General features: G+C 40.6%; 2 protein-coding genes across 5 annotated transcripts in view; one reads left to right on the top strand and one right to left on the bottom strand.

The window, feature by feature from the left end:
* Window positions 1-19,556, bottom strand: part of ISM1 (isthmin 1) — a 325,195-nt gene that overhangs the window by 147,284 nt on the left and 158,355 nt on the right. The window lies entirely within an intron of this gene.
* TASP1 (taspase 1) overlaps window positions 1-19,556 on the top strand; it is a 120,368-nt gene that overhangs the window by 41,435 nt on the left and 59,377 nt on the right. For all 3 annotated transcript variants that reach the window (XM_063125341.1, XM_063125340.1, XM_063125339.1), the window contains exons 8-10: window positions 2,142-2,248; window positions 10,310-10,429; window positions 11,292-11,370. In XM_063125341.1, coding sequence (XP_062981411.1) covers window positions 2,142-2,248; window positions 10,310-10,429; window positions 11,292-11,370 — 306 coding nt within the window. The remainder of the gene's footprint in view (window positions 1-2,141; window positions 2,249-10,309; window positions 10,430-11,291; window positions 11,371-19,556) is intronic.

Raw genomic sequence — 19,556 nt, 5'->3', positions numbered from 1 at the left:
ACTCTTGGATGCAGTTCATCGGGCCCTGGAGATTTAAACTCATTCAAGGAAATTAGGTGTTCTTTGACCATTTGTTTATCAATCTCAAACTGCAATCCTGCCCCCTCAACTTCTTCACTTTTTCCAGGGGGGTCATAGACCCGCTTTTGGGAGAAGGCCGAGGCAAAGTAGGAATTGAGCACTTCAGCCTTTTCTTTGTCGTCTGTTATCAATTTGTCATCCTCATTAAGCAGTTGAACCACCATTTCTTTCCTCTGTCTTTTACTACTCACGTATCTGAAGAAAGCCTTTTTATTGCTTTTAGCATCCCTCGCTAATCTCAGCTCATTCACAGCTTTAGCCTTCCTGATGCCATTTCGGCACTTCTGCGCCACTTGTCTGTACTCTTCTTTTGTAGCCTGGTCTTCCTTCCACCTCCTATATGTATCCCTTTTTGTTTTCAGGTCATCTCTAAGCTTTTTGTGGAGCCACATTGGTTTCCTCTGTTGTCTTCTATCTTTTCTCCTTGTTGGAATTGTTTGTAACTGTGCCTTTAAAATTTCATTTTTTAAATACTCCCACCCATCCTGCACTCCTTTTCTCATTAGGCTCCCTTGCCACGGGACCTTACTTATTATAGTTCTGAGTTTATTAAAATCAGCTTTCCTAAAATCCAGAGTACGTGTATGGCTACGCTAAACGTTTGTCTCCTTCATAATCAAGAATTCAAGTATGACGTGGTCACTTTCCCCCAGAGTTCCTGTAACTGCCACTTTATCCACTAAGTCATCCCTATTGGTCAATAACAAGTCAAGGATTGCCGATCCTCTAGTTCCTTCCTCCACTTTCTGTAGGAGAAAGTTATCACCCATACATGTCAGGAATTTCTTGGAAGGGCCGCTTTTGGCAGTATTGGTCTCCCAACAGATATCAGGGTAATTGAAGTCCCCCATCACTACTACATCACACTTCCTTGAAACACTGGCAATTTGTTTCTCAAAAGTTTCGTCCTCGTCTTCTCCTTGATTGGGTGGTCGGTAGTAGACTCCGATTATCATATTCTTTTTATTCCTAGCCCCATTTATTTTAATCCAGACGCTCTCGACGGGGCTCCCAGTCTCATCCGCCTGTATTTCTGTGCAGGGATAGGTATTTTTAACATATAGTGCAACTCCACCTCCCTTTCTATTTCTTCTGTTCTTTTTGAACAAGTTATATCCTTCAATTGCTATATTCCAGTCATGGGAGTCATCCCACCAAGTTTCAGTTATACCTATCAAGTCGTATTTGCCTTCATGTAATAAGAGTTCAAGTTCATTCTGTTTGTTTCCCATGCTCTGGGCATTAGTATATAGACATCGAAGACCATGTGTTTTATAGTCTGGCTTTGTTCCTACCTTGTTGCAGACACTATTTTGGGATACTGTTGGAGCTGTTCTCTGTACTGTGGTGCCTTGGCCTTCATCCATTGTTGCCTCAAAATTTACGTCTCCCACCCTTAAAGCCCTCCTGATGAAGTTCTTCATGCTGTGGCCAAACTCATTCTTTCCAGCCCTTGTGAGGTGCAACCCATCCCTTGCCAGCAGTCCATGTTCCAAGTAGCGTAGCCCGTGTTCCCAGAATCCAAAACTCTCACGACGGCACCACCTTCGTAGCCAGTCGTTCATCCGGAGTATTTTTCTTTCCCTTTCTAATCCTCTTCCAAGAACCGGGAGGATGGATGAGAAAACTACCTGGGCCCCAAAGTTCTTCAGTTTCCTTCCCAGAACTTCAAAGTCTGAAATGAAAAGTCTCTGCTTGGTGACATCATTTGTTCCCACATGGATGAGAAGCAAGGGGTATGTGTCCATGGGCTTTATGAGCTTCGGTAACCCTTCAGTCACATCTCTAATCTGTGCTCCAGGGAGACAGCACACCTGGCGAGTCCATGGGTCTTCACGGCATACTTGGGTTTCAATCCCACGCAGCAGGGAGTCTCCCACAATGACTACTCTTCTCTTCTTCTTGGTTGACCTACCTTCTGCCTCTTGGTCACTATTTATTAGATTTATATGCCACTCCATAGCCGAAACTGTCTGGGTAGTTTACAAAAGTTAATGAAGCTGTTCATTTTGTATGGATTTAATTCTTCAGTAATTTAAATGCTATTACATATTTTACAGGGCTTAGTTTAGCAGCTTTTAAGAGGAACAAGAGGAAGCTGGAATTGGCAGAAAAGGTGGAAACAGATCTTTTTCAGTTGAAGAAAAGAAGACAATCAAGTGAAAAGGTTAGTACCTGTTCAGAAAGCTGTTGGTCACCTTAAATCACTATGTTTCATCCGAGATCAAAGATTGAAACCTGAAAATTTTAGCTCTTATTGAATTGATATCTGATGAGGTATTGCAGTATTCTTTGTCTTTATATTGTAATGGCCAGCATTGAAAGAGGCATCTGTGTGCTTGTGTGTATGTATCTATATGTATGTTTGGGCCTGTGATTTTTCCTCTCCAGCAAGAACCTCTTCTAGCTAATTGAACCCTGCTCTAAAGACTTTCTAGACCTTTGGGAGCAGCTTACTCTGTGTGAAAAATCCTTGTGGACACAGGTTGCATGCAGTCAATCTTTTGGGTCCTAGCCAAAATGTTTACTATGTGTAACAATTTTTCTTGCCCTTGGGGTGGGGGGAAGTGAAAAGGAACTATCAATATAGTTGGATCTAGACTTAGTCATGGTTAGAGTAGTTTCATTTAAATCAATGGGTTGAATTAGTCATGACTAACTTAAGTCCCATTGATTTTGATGGGCCTCCCCTAAATATGGAAGTCGGGATCCAACACGCAACCTTGTTTGCAGAACAAATAAGCTTATCCTGCCATTATGATTCAGTTATGTATTTTACTATTCGTTTTCCCTTTTTCAGAATGTGCATGACAAATGCAAACGTGAAAAGATAAATATCTGTTGAGACATTTTCTGCAGTTTAAGATTTTGGTGAAAGTTTGTCACTTTAAAGCATTTTCTGTGGATCTGGAAAGGGATGAAATTTGAAATATCAGGTAGGTAAACATGTCTGGGCATTTACCTAGCATTGACCTGGCCCAGAATGGTCCCTTACTTGAAAAGTCACAGCTGATCTTCTCTGTATGTGTCGTTTCAAGCACGCTAGTTTTTCCCTGCTGCCAAATTTATTTGAGTATGATTTTAGCTATTAAGAATTAGAAGGAAAACCTGTGATGTTCTGTAGGCCTTCTTGCTCTGTTTTCTCTTTTTGCGGAGAGGATCACTCTGCCAAAAAATCTGTATATTCAAGTTGCAGTTGCATTGGGTTGAAGCTTAGGTTTTATGTCTCCAAATTGTAGGGGCCTCAAAAATATCTCTGAGAGAGGAGAGATCTCTACATGGTATTAATACATACTACAAAGGGCAAGTCAATGCTTACATGTGCCAGTACATAAGCTTACCAACCTGTTGTTTGAGATTTCGAGGGAGGATCTTGGGGAAGTACTTGAGAGGAATGCCTAAGGGGAAATGGTACTAGTTAGATAAGTCATCTCCAGTTAATCGTAAGTCATAATAATCCTTTGAATTATTTTCAAACTGTTTTAGAAATCAGTACTTTTTGGGGGGAGGGGTGGGCCCTTAAAAAAACATGGCCCTGTGGTACCAGGTTCAATCCCTGGTATCTCCAGTAAAAGCTGGAAAAGACTTCTGTCTGAAGCTTTGGAGAGCTGCTGCCAATCACTGTGGACGCCATTGAGCTAGAGGAACCACTGATCTGACTTGATATAAGGCAGCTTCATGCATTCATATATTGTTATTATTACTAGCTGTACCCGGTGTAACATACGCCATTGTAGCATATCTTAAAGTTTATTTATTAAATATCATCGCGGGGGCACGGGCTGCTTGGAGGCTGCCAATACAGTGCCGTCTGGCAGACCTGGGGGGCAGGGAGGTCGAGGGGAGGGGGAGCAGGTGTCCCCCTCTCCCTGAGGTTCCTGTCAGCCTTGGGCTACCCGCCCAGCTCGCATGAGATTAGGCTGGGGCCTGGGCTCGCAGCAGGTGAGCGGCCTCCCACCCGGCCACCAAGGGCCCTGGCCATGCCTTGCTCATACTCTGGACCGTGGCACTGCACCCTTCGTTGGGAGGGGGAGTGAAGAGGCAGAAAGGGGGTTTGGATTACTTTGGAAAGCTCGGAGGAGTCGGGCGAGGGGCTTAGCAACCTGTATCAGCTGACGTTACACGTTGTTACTGTTGCTTAGCAACCTGTATCAGCTGAAGCCTTTATGGAAACATACCTAAGCATTATATTATTATTATAATCATCATCTTCGTCATCGTCTATATACCGCCCCATAGCCGAAGCTCTCTGGGCGGTTTACAAAAGCCGCCAATATGTTCTTGTGCATGGACTGAGACATGGCAACCATTGGGGAGCTCAGTTATTTTACAGTCTGATTCTAAAAAAGTGTAAGTGGTACTTCTTGCTAACTGTGTTTGGGATTATATTTTTAATTGAATAGTATTAAGATGCAGTGCCACGATCTTATGACATGAAGGAACCAACCATAATATTAAACAGCTACACTCTAGTTCTTTGTTAATGAGAGCTTTTCTTGCTCATTTGCCTGTTATTTCGGGATGGAGAATCATAATGTCTGCTGCCTATGGGTATCCTATAGCTTATAGAGGAACATCTTCCTTAATCAAGAATCTTTCAGTCCTTGAGTTGCATGTTAGGAAGACCTACTTGAAGATCTTTGTGCTGTTGACATCTAAACGTAAAACCTCTTCTTGTGTATTTACTATAAGTTTTGCTTCTGATGCAGCTCTTAGTATGAAATCTTGTGAATGCTCTCTTACTTTTAAAGCAAGAATTCACAAATAATTGATTTTTGTGATGGAATGGAAATCCATACAGGATCCAGTCACGACCCGCTCCCTTGAGACTCCTTTTTACCTTTCTCTTTAAAGGATCTTGCCCATCAACGCAGTTGGTATACAGCTGTCCACTCTGTGTATTATTTTTCCTTTGTGGATTATTTTTCCTTTCTGTTCCCACCTCTGGGCATCACCATTTTACTCTCCCACTGGTTCTGTGATTCTCTGACCCTTCTTGGTCCCACAGCAACCAGCTTGGCACTCCATGCTCCTTTTTATTCACCTTTTACTTCACCACTGCCACCATATAAACCAGTACCTTATCTCAGATACTTAAAAAAACACTAATCCAGGGTGAAACAAAATTACTTTTATTTAACAAGAAGTAAGCTCATGCAGCTTATCAAGCTTGTGGTTTCATTTGTGTCAGTACTTAGTTGTTAAAATAAAGATGTAATGTATCCTTTCCTACTCTACCCTATAAAGTCAAATCTAACTCCACCTTTTCCCTCTTATTCCCCAAACAATAAAACACAGACCCTGCACTGATCTGTTTTCTACAGCAGACTAACCCCGACTCTCTCTCAGTCCCAACTCTCAACTACTAACTGTCATTCCCCTTCACACACTTGATTCCAACAGCCAATCAGCATTCACTCCAACATTCTATTCACTCACTCCCCCTCCCAACAGAATTAAACACTTACCAGCCTTATCATACGAAGTCTGAACAGCATTTACATCACAGAGAGATAGCATAAAACAGTGAAACATCACAGATCCCATCTTGTGATCCATTTTAAAAACATTTGATATGATGAAAGATTTAGAAAAAATGTGTTCTCCCTAAAATAGAGATCAGTAACTGGTGGTTTTCAGAATCTTATCTAAAGGCATAATGGGGAGGAGGACAGCATGAGGCAAGATGAGGAAATCCCTCTGCTGTGGAGGAATGGAGCAGAGAATGATGTATCTATTCAAGAAATGCAAAAAGGAGCATGGGAAGCAGTAGGAGGGTTTTTCTGTCTTGCATTCCTGTAAATTCTCTTCCCTCCTCCATTGGAAAAGAGATGATGACTGGGCAAGTAACTTAGAGAAACTCAGAGCTACTATACAATCACTCTTTGCAGTGCAGCAACCGAACAGGCAAGCAGGGGGTCAACACCATCTTTTTCAAGGTGGCAATACCGCTTCCTCACTACACTCAGGACCCATCTGGTCAAACCAGCTCAGATAGTTTTAATCTGCCAAAAAGGGCAAGGATTGAGAGAGCACATTGTTGGTTGTGTAAGTGCAAACCCCTTATCCATGTCCTCAGGCTTCAAAAATGAAAACTGACCCCGTCATAATCTGGCTGGACACAGCATTGGACACCTCAGTTACAACTGCAGTAAATGCAGCGTCAAAGCTGCTGCAAAAAATGGGTAAGTTTGTCCTCAAAGTGCCTAGTAAGAGAATCACAAACGGAGGCTTGGGCTTCATTTACTCCTGGACAACCTTCAAAAGCCCCACTGGATGGCTACCCAAGAACAAAATGGGAGGCAGTGAAATAAGCCCTTTTCGCTGCCCTCAACACCACACAGTAGGAATGATTACGTCCTCTTACTCATGCTTGGTCAGCTTTGCAACCAGACTGCTGCCACCTGCGCTCCAGCCTTCATTTAGCCTGTTTCATCTCTGTGGAATACTCGGGAGCTGATGGGGCTCTACAGCACTGGAGAAGGCATTCAGGAGTGATAGTTCCAAAGCAAAACAAGAGCCTTGGCATGATAGCCAACTCTATCCACTAGATAATATCTAACTAATATCGTTTAATAAACAAGTAACTGGATTCCAAATGCTTTTAGTTAGTAAACAAATAATAAAATACAATGAACACTGAATCTTTCAGGAGGTGGGTTAGATTCTCACGGCTTCTGATAAAGAAGTGATTTCCTTTACTCTAAAGAAACTCCCTTCTTCCGCCTCCCTTCTTCCTTAATTGATAAAGGGTTGGATCCATAATTTTTCTTCTGTGAATGGAGTGGATCCTTCCATTTGTAGAAGGGACTGCAATCCAGCAGAGGCTCCCACTTGAAGAAAGGGTTGCAGTGGAGAAGTGATTTTTTTTTACTGATTTCCTCCTTCCTGCTGACAGCACCCTCACCCCTGCCCTGCCACCTCCCACGCTGTTCCAGAGTGTGTTCCAACCCTCCAGAGCACTTTTTCAGTGGCCACAGGAGCTGCAAGGGGGTAGGAGTAATCAGCAAACATCTCCTGCTTCCCTTCCCCTCTGGAGCGAATATCCTGTGTGCGCAGTTCCGCTCATGGGAACTTTGGATCTGAGCCACTGTATTTTGTGTGCTTTTTTCAAATGACAAGCATAGGAGATAGCTGGGCATAGATGTGAAATTTTCTTGAGGCAGGTATGGCAACTTCCCTTGAAAATCTCAATCTTTTGTTTTATTTTGTAGGCTGGAGATAAAGTATTACTGATTGCTAATGTTGTGATTAAGTGATGTTGCATTTCCTGCCTTTGTAGTCTTACGTTTTTGAAAAATATATATTGGGTTCGATCCTAACAACTGCAAGCAGAAATCTGTTTGTGGAATGTGTCTTTCTTGCAACTCTCTGTGCCCCCAAAAGCAATGTTTGATATTTGGGGGGATCTTGGGAAGAGTACTGGTTAGGATTGGAAATCCAAATCCCCTCCACTCATGTCAATCCCTTTGCATCTGAACCATTTATCTTTCCCTATGTGTAAAATAAATTTGGTGTTCACATTTTGTCTTTTTATTTAGGCATATACTAGATTAGCCATCTGTACAGCAGGGCCAAAAACCCTTCCATTGGTCTCAGCAGCTTCAGTACTGAGACTGAATGATGGTTAATGACAATTATTGCTTGGAGCACTTTCTGAAAGTCATGCAAGTTCATCCTTTTTTTTTTGTCCACATAGTCAGTGTGATTAAAGAGTTCTAAAAGGGAAGCCCTCTTCTTTCATGCTTTCAAAGTGAACAAATTGGTTATTCTAACTTCTGTTAGTGATTGGGAGGGCAGGTGATTGGGATTAATTAATTAATTGGAAATAAGAGTGTGTTCTTTTGAATGAGAGAGAATGGAATGCAGTTATCCCCATAAGCTACAATAGCTTTAATCTAAGTCAGTGGTTCTCAGATGTTTTCATAATAAACCCTCCTAGCTTTTTCAAACCTATTTGAGCCACCCCAAAGCAAAAACAGAATGGCTTAGCTTTACAACTTTTATTCTCACTTGTGGCTAATGTCATTCAGATCAAAGGAAGAACAGTGGTGAGCTTTGGTTGCTTTTGGGAGTGTCTTTGTTCTAAATTGCTTAAAGGCTCTCAAGAACAGGGAATTGGCTGCCTGTCCTTCTAACGTGATTCTTCAGAAGGGGATGTATGCACAGCTCTTTTCTGTGTACTAATTTGGGTGGGGAATACTGGCTCTTGGTGGGAAGATCAAGCAGAAGTTCCCTGAGAAGGCCTTGTTGACAAGTAACGGGAAGAGGGTGGTAGAACTTGTTGCTAATGGATACTTTGCCTTCAATCCCTAAAAGAAGCAATAGCTTTTGTATATTTTATTTGCTTATTTTAATTTTTTTAATTTCATCCTTCATTGTGTCATGTTTCAGGATGTTATACAGCATAGGTCAAACACAGACAACAAGAAAACGACAGCCAAACCTTAAAACAGATAAAACCTTGTCTACTCAGAAGTAAGGCCCACACTGTTTAATGGATAACAGATAACCATGCATAGGATTGCAGCTTCAAAAACATAATGGCTTTAAAATGCAATCCTATACATGTCTAGTCTACCTGGAAGCAAGCCACACTGCATTCAGTTGCAAATGAAATTCACTTTATACTCTGCCTTTTTCCCTAAAGAAGCAGCCATAAAATTGCAGTTTAACGTTTTTGAAATAAAAGTGTCATTAAGAATGCTACACTCATGCTAAGCATTTTTTTCCTTTTCCTTTATCTTTTTTTTAAAAAAACCCACCATTTTCTTCTTTAACTCGTAAGTTGCAGCTTCAAGGGTAGCACCAGATAGTGTGAATAGCAGTAGTGTTTCCTCAGGTTCCAAAGGCATGAATGTCATCGTAAGGCCATTATCCTTCAGAAAAGTGAACCGCCAGAATATCAAATGCAACTACTCCTTTCGTCGCCAGCTTAATAAATAAATAAATAAATAATTTACTTAATAAAAAAATAAAAAAATAAATAAAGGTTTGCAACCTTAGTTTTATATAAACAAGAGGAAAGCAGCAGTAAGATACTTTCTTCCTATATATCTAAACTAGATCAAAGCTCACCAGAAAAAGGAAGGCAACAGCTCACAAGCAAAGGTGCAGAAAGAAATTGTGGATGTGAGTGTTGCCTGCGGATGTGACTGTTGTCTGCGCCTATAGCAGGGGTACGCAACATGGAGCCTGTGGACGCCAGTGCACCTGCCAAGTTGCCCTATCTCCTTCTACCTCTTTTTTTTTTAAATGGCTTGCAGGCAGCTGGAATCGCTTCAAAGAAAAATGAGGGTCTCTATCTGCTCCCATTTTTCCCCATATAGAGCTCTTAGGAAATGAAGGCAGCAAGTGGGCTGCAGGCCAATGTTTTCATTTGCAGCATGGTCATTTTGTTGTGCTCAGGACAGTTTCTTAAATTGCCAAATGTGTCCATGGCTCCACAAAAGGTTTATTTTATCTATCCGTCTATTGCATTTATAGCTGCTTTTTTCCCTCCAAGGAACTCCATGTGGCATACGTAATCCTCCTCTTCTCCATTTTATCGTCACAACAAGAACTGTGTTAGGTACGCTGGACTGAAAGTCTCTGACTGGTCCAAAGTCACCCGGTGAATTTCCACGGCCGACTGGGGACTAGAACCCGGATCGCTCAAATCCCAGTCCAACACTCTAGCCACTATACCACACTGTTGGTTGCCTACCCTTGGTCTGCAGTATACGCAGGAATCATCATTCTTTAATGCTATAGAATGTCTTCCATAAAACTCTTCATACAACGCATTTTAAGGAAACCCTTATCTTAAAAAGCAATACACTAATTCTAAAGGAGATAATATTTCATAGGAGCTTTTTAGTTTTTATTTTGTTCCCAAGCATTTTATTTTTTCCATTTGAAAAGCTGAAAATAACTCCTTGGGGGAAAAAAACTGTGGGAAGGGTCCCTCCCATTTTTATCATTTTCCCTCCATTGCTGGGTTACTATTACTGAGAGAGCCCTCTACCTTGTAGATGATCTTCATGTCTCTGATGGAAGAAGAACAAGGGGAAGGATCTTAAAGAACAGGTATGGAATGTGCAGAGGTTGAACAAAGAAAAGAAAGATCCTATCCTGCGTTGTCCGCTTGTTGGCTCTGTGTTCCAATATCACCTTCATCACTAGAAACATCATCATGCTGGCAAGTCTACAAATACGTTTTCAGCACCTCTGTTTGCCTGTTTCATAGGAGAACGACTCAGGAACATTGGATACCGTTGGAGCAGTTGTTGTTGATCAAGAAGGAAATGTTGCTGCTGCAGTGTCCAGTGGAGGCTTAGCTTTGAAACATCCTGGAAGAGTTGGTCAGGTAGGTCAAATCAGAGCTTACAAATACTCTCTGGGGAGTGCATTCTGAAGGAGCTAGCACCCAGAGGGTTTTATTTATTAATTTATTATTTATTTATTACATTTTTATACCGCCCAATAGCTGAAGCTCTCTGGGCAGTTCACAAAAATTAAAACAATGAAGAGCATAATAAAACAACCAACAATCTAAAAACACTAATACAAAATACAGTATAAAAAGCACAACCAGGATAAAACCATGCAGCAAAAAATGATATAAGATTAAAATACAGAACAGTAAAATTTAAATTTAAGTTAAAATTAAGTGTTAAAATACTGAGAGAATAAAAAGGTCTTCAACTGACGACGGAAGGAGTACAGTGTAGGCGCCAGGCGAACCTCTCTGGGGAGCTCGTTCCACAGCCGGGGTGCCACAGCAGAGAAAGCCCTCCTCCTAGTAGCCATCTGCCTCACTTCCTTTGGCAGGGGCTCGCTTTCCTCTTGGTCACCATCTACCTCACCTCCAATGGCAGGGACCTGGAAGTGAGCCTCAGAAAGTGACCTTAGTGAATGGTTTGATGGGTGTGGGGGAACATATTTCAACAGATACCTATGTCCTGAGCTGTATAGGCCTCAGGACCTGATTGTATATCATAATCCGGCAATGAAGAAACGAAATACTCTTCAAGTTATTCATGCAATCTTTCAAAAGATTTACCTACTATTCCTATTGGGGCTTTAGTCTGAAATTGTACAGAAATATACTCAAATGTCATCTTTTCCCCCTCTTGCTTTTTAGATGGTATTCCCTTGTTATATGTCCTCCACCATTACCTGAAGCAAATAGTTCTCTTCTTTGTAAAACGTTCTTCCTCTTCTGTCAGGCAGCTCTTTATGGATGTGGTTGCTGGGCTGAAAATATGGGAGTTCAGAACCCCTATTCTACAGCTGTGAGTACCTCAGGTATTTACTATTCTTATAAATATTTGACTTGAAATTATTTTCCCTCTTAATACACAGTTATTTGAGATATATTGCTGTTGTGTGTTCATGTGTGTGAGCTGTCTGACGTATTTTATTTCAGTTAGAGTCAGTCCTTTGTTTAACTGCTATTAGGATAGGTAATATTGCTACTTTAATCCTAAATATTTAGATTGACATTGATGTACAGGCATCTACATGACACAAAGGAAATTTTGCTTGCTCTGAATTCAAAGAATGCATAGTTATGCACGCAACTCCATTGACACTGATTTGGTTTGGGTGTAATGCAGAACAGTGGTTTAGTTTTAATCTCATGCACTTCACCTTCTCCTTCTCTGACATGGCTGTGAGAAGGGGTTCAGAAGGTTTTGTTACTGTTTCCAATCAATCCCGGTTTATCATTTATGTCCTAAATGGTGGTAACTAGAGCTTAGTGAAACAAGCCAGGATCATAAACCACAGTTTGAGGTTGGCTTGTTTCCCTTAAAGCATAGTTAAGAGAAACCACATTTTGTCCCAGATTAATTAATTAAAGCTTAAAATGGAAGTGGAGTCAAAAAAAGAACAGGCACGAATAGCACGGCAGTTCTCGAGGAACAGGTGTAATGAACACTTGTCATGTTTGCAAATATTTTCCGGACAGCCATGTGGAAGAAGGCTGATCTGTAACTTCTAACATATGATAATGTATTATGTTCCCTGAGTCTAATTAAGGGGACTTCTTATGTAATTTTTGTTCTCTATTATTCGTGTGAAGAAGGGTGTGTCTTGTAAAATGTGCATTGCTGTGCAAAACATATTCATAAGCATTCTTTCAGTGTGAGATGAACAAGGTAAAGCTAATTTAAGGAACACTTCATACATTATTTAATAAAGACTCAAAATGTACATTTAACTCAGACTTAGAAATTTTCCCCCATGCTTGCTTTTTTTTTTGGGTCCAAACAGATATACAGACCTCTGTCCATCACCTTGATAGGGCCTCAGACCCATTGGTTCTCATTATCTTGATAGGATTTCAGCTTGTTATTATTTCTAAACTAAATACTTCTGTTGTGAAACCGAGGTATTTATGCCTCTTTTTTCAGGGTGGGGGAAGTACAGGAAACATGCAATGACACCCAAATAGCTGACAGAAGGAAAAGCTGCTTCTGCATGACCCAGATGTTTTGGTTTGCAGCAGAGGAAGGACTGCTGGTTTATTACTTTGCTGTGGTGGCATTTCTTTGTGCTTTCATATTTCATTTATTAACAGTGGATCCATCTTCCTTTTTGATGGTTGAGAAAAGGCTGTGCTTCTTCCTCAACTTCTAATCAGTGACAATTTCACTCCTTGCTAGTAATAGGCTACATAGAGCAAGTTAACAATTATTTTATTGCTGGTTTAAAACTCTTCATGCATTTGGTTGGCCTCTGTGAGAAGCATGATGCTGGACTAGATAAGACTAAGGGCTGAAATAAAAATGCTTTGATATTTTCATGTCCAGATTATTTCAATTGTTTTCTTCAGCAATATATTTGCAGGGGTGGAGTACTTCACTTTCTAAGATGCACAAGGGGCCTTAATATTAGATGAGCGCTGGATTTTTCCTAAAGTTACCTATTAAATGTTTGTTGTGGTTGAGAAAAGCTCTAAGGAAGGAGAACATTTCTCAAACAAAAACACTGCCATTTTTTACTCTGGCATCTGGATAATACTTTTTTGTGATTATTTATGAGTAATTTGTTCATGATGTGAAGATTTTTTTAAAAAATAAATAAAGGGACATTTTAAAAAAATGGTATGTGAAGGTGTGTTTGAAAAGTAGGCTATTGATGCTTAATTCTATACATTTATTTACATATATAAAAAGGTTAAAATGCCTCTATAAAATCAGTTATACTGTCTGGATTCAATAAAACACAATTTTAAATACTTTTGTGGTCTTGCATAAACTTTCATAGTACAGCCTTTAAATTTAATTTTATTATTGTTTTTCATCTGGCTGCAAGTTATATATTTGGCAGATGTGTGCCTTTCCTTTTTCTTTTCAAATAGCAAGATATGAATAGAAAGTGGGTGATTTCCTTGTTTATATGTTAAAACTATGCTACTGCAACTGGCTATACTGATTGTAGAAATTTGCCCAGCAATCCCTGCCACAAGCTGATAAACACCAGTTTATTTAGAAGCTATTGTTGAATCTTTAGAAAAGACCTACCAAAATTATTTGAAGCTCCTGAGCCGTGCCTACTCAAGGCAGGTTGTTGCTTGAAGCGGAGCCGAAATGGCACCCCAAACCCTGTTAAGGCCAGCACAGTTTAAAAGTCTTGCGGCACCATTCAGACGCCTATTCCTGCCTTCATCTATCTCCCTACTCCCAGTGGTGCCACCTGAAACAGGTTGCCTCACCCTGTTGCATAGCAGAACTGACCTGCTCCTGGAAGGCTAATATGCGCAGAGCCACCATGCCATTTTATCCCGAGAATAACTTGACCTATCATTGCCGCAGAATGCTGCTGCCAGAGTGTTTTTGGGAACCTGCTACTCCGATTGGCTATGGCTCCCAAGTTCTGCCTGAGTCCAGTTCAAAGTGTAGGTTATCACCTTCCCAAGCCCTGAATGCTTTGGATCCAGGAGATCTAAAGGATTGCTTACTCCTACATGGCCCTGCCTTTCTGTTGTGATCTGGTGAGTAAGTGGGACAAGGCCTTCTTAATTAAGGTGCCTTGCCTCTAGAGTACCCCCACCCACGTTGATTTGTAAGCCCTGCTCTCTTCTGATTTTTATAAAGAATGTGTGGATATTGGGTTGGATCCAGTTTTGCACTTAGTTGAAATCTGCTGGGGGTTGAGCCAGTGTGAGAGGTGACTCCTTAGAAATGAAGGTATTCGCTAAGCTATGAATTCTGCAGGTTTTTGTTCAAACCTGTAAACTTTACTTTCCCCCATTTCAAACAAGATATTTTATTTCTTCCTATTAACCAAGTTTGGCATTTGGGAAATGAGCTGGAAAAATAATACTTTAAAGTACAGTCTTTGAATAGGATATTAAAGGTCAGGCAGGCTCATGTAGAAACAGGTGGTCATTCAAGGATCCTGGACCCAAGCTATTTAGGGCTAGCTCCTCTCCTCAGAAACAGATTGGTAACCAGTGTAGTTCTTTTAATGCTGCTGGTATATGTTCCTTGTCGTTCAGATCACTTAGCAGCCTGGCTGCCATATTTTGCACCATTGTCATTTCCAAACAGTTTTCAACAGCAACTGCACATGGAGTGCATTGGAGCATTATATATCCAGGCATATATAATTGTGGGCAAATCTCAGCTTTCCAGGAATGGCTGAAGTTGATAAAAGTACTATAAGCCTGGATCCAAATAGCACTACTAGGTTGCAAATGTGGTCCATTAGGGGGAGTGTAGCCCCATGTAGAACAGATCGGATCCCACATCTCTGATCAACTGCATTACCAACCATCAGTACCTTGATCTGATCTAGATTGAGTTTCAGTTTATTGGCCCCTATCCATCCCATTACTGATTTGCAGACATTTGTTCAGGACTCCTACAGTCCCACCTCAAGTACAGTTATGTGTCATTGGGATATTGCTAATATTTCACCCTAAATCTTCTGATAATGTGTCTCAGTTTCATGTAGATAGAACTCTGTGGAATCCCATAGCATAAATGCCTTGGAGCAGGTCATCAGTCCCCCAGCAATGCCTTATGTAAGTACCAGTCAGATAGGAATCAATGCCACCAAAGTCTTATCATACTCCGCTTACTCTGTTTCTGTGTTAAATTCAATTTGGTTTGAGTTAATGAAGTGCAGCTACACTACACCTTTTTACAACTCACCCTTGCGTAGTTTTGGCCTGCAGAGCTTATACCACCTGCGTTAGAAACCGTTGCTAGGACCACTCCTATTTAATTGATTCATAAATGATCCAGAGATGAGCAGTGAAGTAGCCAAGTTTGTGAATGATGTGCTCCAAAGCGCTCCAGAATGTTCTGTCTAAGCTAGACGAAAGTCAACAAAATGGCAAAGGAGTTTCAATGTAGCCCTATTCAGGCAGGTACCCCAGGGTATGAAACACATGAAGACTTCAGTGGGAATGCATGATCAGTGTTCGTATGAAGGGGGCCCTCTTGTAGGTGATTAGGATTTCCTCCATTGGAACAGGTACATTGGCCAATCCAGGTTCTCATTCATGTGAATGAAACACAAGTGCACAGAAGCAGCCCCCTTCAGATTAACACTGGTCATGTGTCAGGCAGGGACAGGGCCAAAATTTGTGTTGTCACCAGGGTCCCCACAGTTACTAAATGCCTGGATAGGGCTTGTAAGTAAGTGCGAAGTAATGTATGTTGGTGTCAAAAGTCCTAATTTAATACTTCTGTTAACGTCTTCTGAACTGACTATGACTACTCAGGAAAGAGATCTTGAGGTTGTGGTGGGCAACTGCCTTAAAACTTCAACTTGGTGTGCAGTGACAGTGCAAAGGGCAGATTTTATATTTGGGTTTGCTAGGAAAATACCATAATGCCAGTATCATAATGTCTTTATATGAATCTATTCTATGACTGTGTTAGGACTGCTGTCTACAGTTCTGGTTACCCCTTCTCTCCAACTATAACAAAGTCCAAGTCTGCATCACTGCATTTTCTCACATCCATCCCTTGATAGCCTTCATACCTCTCCCATCCCTTTGTTCCCTCTTTACTGTCAAAACTTTAGAGTATAAACTCCTTAGTACAGTGGCCAATCTGTCTCCCCCCCCTTAATATAGTGTATAAATAATGATTCTGATAGTACTTAGTAGCTTCTGACAGTTGAATAAAAGAACAATTCAGTAATTTCAATCAAGCTGTGCTCCTAGTAGAGTTTTTAATTAGCATGGGAACTCTTTATTAAATTGTATAATTTAAATCTTTTCGAGAAACAATAGGGAAAGCTCTTCAGAATTGCACGTTGCTATTCTGTATTTTTTTAAAAAAAAATTCTCAAAATGTGAGCACATAACAGTGTGTTTATTTCACTAAGTTGGGTTTTACTCTGTTTTTACCAAAGTGTATTCCTTGAAATACAGCACTGAGTAATGGGAGATGCTATAATATATAAGTGTTTGATTTAAACAAAAAATATTTTTACTTCAAACATCACTGCATATTACTGCAACTTAAAATGCTGGGATGAGAAATGCTTTCCAAAATAGTTACTTCAAACGGAGTTTTGAAATACTGATGAGTGCCGCTTTGGGAGAAGAGATCAGAGCTGCTTTTATACTGTTGTTCAGTAAATGACATTTCTAATGTTGGGTGTGTAAATTTCTGTTTTCGTTTAGATTCCTGAGCAAAGTTGCTATTGTGGCAGAGTATCTAACAATAGCTCATGAGCTTTCATGTACTCCTGACTTTCTCCCTCTAAGCCTCCTGCATATGGCTTGCAGAAAGAGGGGCTGGATTTTCATTTCTCTGCTGTTCAATAGGAGTTGCTTTCATGTTCGAAAATTGAAAACGCGTGTTTTTCGGTGTGGTGTATGAATGTGGATGCCCTCTGACTACACCTGCTTCTAATTTCCTGACTTGAAAGGAAAGCCCATCAAATGAAGCAGACAACGATTTCTGTGACACGCTGCTCCGAACCCCTTGTTTTATAGAAGTTCTTTGCTATGCCATCTTGGTTCCCTTGATAGGTGACTGAGATGCAGGGCTGGAATAATAAGTGATATTTCACTTTTTCCTATGTTGAAGGGCTTGGGGTTTTTGTTTTGTTTTGTTTTTAAGATCCTTGTTGTGGTTACTTTAAACTTCTGAAACCTGCTTAGGGCAGACCTTGGTGTATGTGCTAGGCTTTGTGACAAGCTCAAATGAAAAATGATACATAGAGTAATAAAAGGTCATGTAAACTGATAAAGGACGTTACAATGCTAACACTTTAAGTTTGCATGCTTTTAATGTTTTATTGTAGAATACCAAAAATATTGCCAGAACGTAAGAATTGAGGGCCCTCTGGATGATTTTCTGGCTTAATAATGGCGAAACAACAGATGTTGGTTACATTTTGAGGACTACTGTAGTGCACACTTTGTGCTTGTAAAAGTGTAGCATAATTTTGGAAACAATTCATTATGATAAAATGGATATATGAGGACCATATTATGTAGGACGCCCATGATTGGAACTCCCAGTGTTTTCTTCCTATTTTTAATGGAACATAACCAATAATTTGATTAGAGCAATGACTGAAGGAGGAGGTGTTGGATTCACATGCACACCCACCCACCCACCCATCGCAGTTACTGCTTAACCTGGGGTGCGAGAGAGCAGTTAATTAATTAATTAATTAATTTCCTGAAATGTACATTGTACTTTTCAAAGCCCAGCAAGAACAATGCTAAACAGCACAGAACTGCACAAAATCTGAATAACAGCCAAAACAGTGGGGTAAGAGGACTGATATAATATGTGAGTACGAAGGAAGTTATAACAAGGTTGAGACACATAACATCATATAACTACAACATCAGTATACATATATACATAACAGAGTAAAGTTACGAAAACAGGTTCATGTATTTGTCAATGAATTAATAAGCGAGATAAGACTTTACAGGACTCCGGATTTTACACCTGTTTCACCTCTGCTTCCTCAGAACCTCACTATAATTACTGCAAAAATATAACACAAATGAAAATCAATCCCCAAACTGAGGTTATGCATATGGAATTTGAAGATAAGATAAGGGTAATATGAATTCCAGCTAAATGCCTGTAACTCACCACCACTAATAAGCTTGTGCCGTGGGAGAAAAGGTGAGGCAGTTCTTAAATTGTTCCCCTGCCCCAAAACATCTTTGATTGTCATCCATGATGGATTGATGAAAGAAAAGTATGAACTTTCATTTACAAGGTTAAACAGAGAAGCTTACAAATTGTAAAAGATTAGCAGTTCTTGTAACCTCAAATCCCAGGCAAGTTTTCGGCAAGCTTTGGAGGTGGCGAGTTTTTCGAGCAGCTGTGATCATTTTATTCTTAAGGTCTCTTTTATGTATGTCTCTTAAAGCCACATCTAATTCCAAGGGATTCAACAAGGTGATTATCTTCCCAGAAATGACGAGAGTTCAAGACTCGTGTTCAAACCCTTGGGCCTGTACCTTGTCTAATTTAAAGATCCATTCAGCCTCCCTCCTTAGAAGACGTTTGTCATAGTCACACCAATTATATCTATGGGCGTGGACTCTGTCAATAACCGAGAATCTGAGATCATTATAATGGTGGGACTAATCAATATAGGGTTGGTCTAAGGGTGCATCCAGAACTCGGTGTCTTAGTTTTGAATAGTGTTCTGTGACCTGTGTTTGGATGCTACATGCTGTTTTTCCTACATATAACAGTCCACAAGGACAAATGATGATGTCAATGACCCATTTTGTAGCACAGTTGGGGAAATGGCGTAAATTGTACTTTTCAGCCAAATAGCATTCCACAGACTAAAATAATCAAATTGCAATTAAAAACTGGCAAGATCATACAAAGCTAAACTATAAAATAATCAAATGGTAGATAAAGTAGCTGGTAAGGCAACAAATAAAGTAAGGCAACAATAAAATATTGTAAGGCAACAACCTACAAATAAAAAGCTCAGCATCCTGAGAATTTATTTCTCCTTTCCTTCCTCACCTGAATAGGGTGCTTTTATCCCTGTTTTTGATTTTTAACAAATAAAGACAACAGATAAAAAGACAAGTGTAGCTTAAAATGTTCATCATTTATGGGCAGGCTTAGGTAAATAAATTGATGTTTACCTGGAGCCTGAAATGTAACAATGAAAGAAAGCACAAGGTAGGTCTCTCAGGTGAGAGTATTTCTTAAAGGGGCAATGCCACTGAAAAGACTCTCTCTGGTTGCCACCCGCCTTGCCTCTGCAGGCAGATGTTGTCAGGATTGAGCCCAGGCCCTCTGTTTGGGTTTCAGACTCTGATTCAGATTTGGAGAAGGAATTAGAAGCCTAGCAGAGACAGGAAGCGGGAGAGGAAACTTACCAAGGCTCCCCAGAAGCCAGCAAAGAACCTCCCCAAGGGCTTATCGAGGAGGAGGGCCAGCTCCTTCCCGTGGGAACACAGCCTCTGTCAGAGGGGGAGCGAACTTCGGGATTGACAGATGCCAGAGTCCTCCCTTCACACT

Source organism: Elgaria multicarinata, chromosome 4, assembly GCF_023053635.1.
Source record: "Elgaria multicarinata webbii isolate HBS135686 ecotype San Diego chromosome 4, rElgMul1.1.pri, whole genome shotgun sequence".
NCBI classification, from domain to species: domain Eukaryota; kingdom Metazoa; phylum Chordata; class Lepidosauria; order Squamata; family Anguidae; genus Elgaria; species Elgaria multicarinata.
The sequence above is the reverse complement of the archived record's forward strand: the minus strand, read 5'-3'. Positions and strand labels throughout refer to the sequence as shown.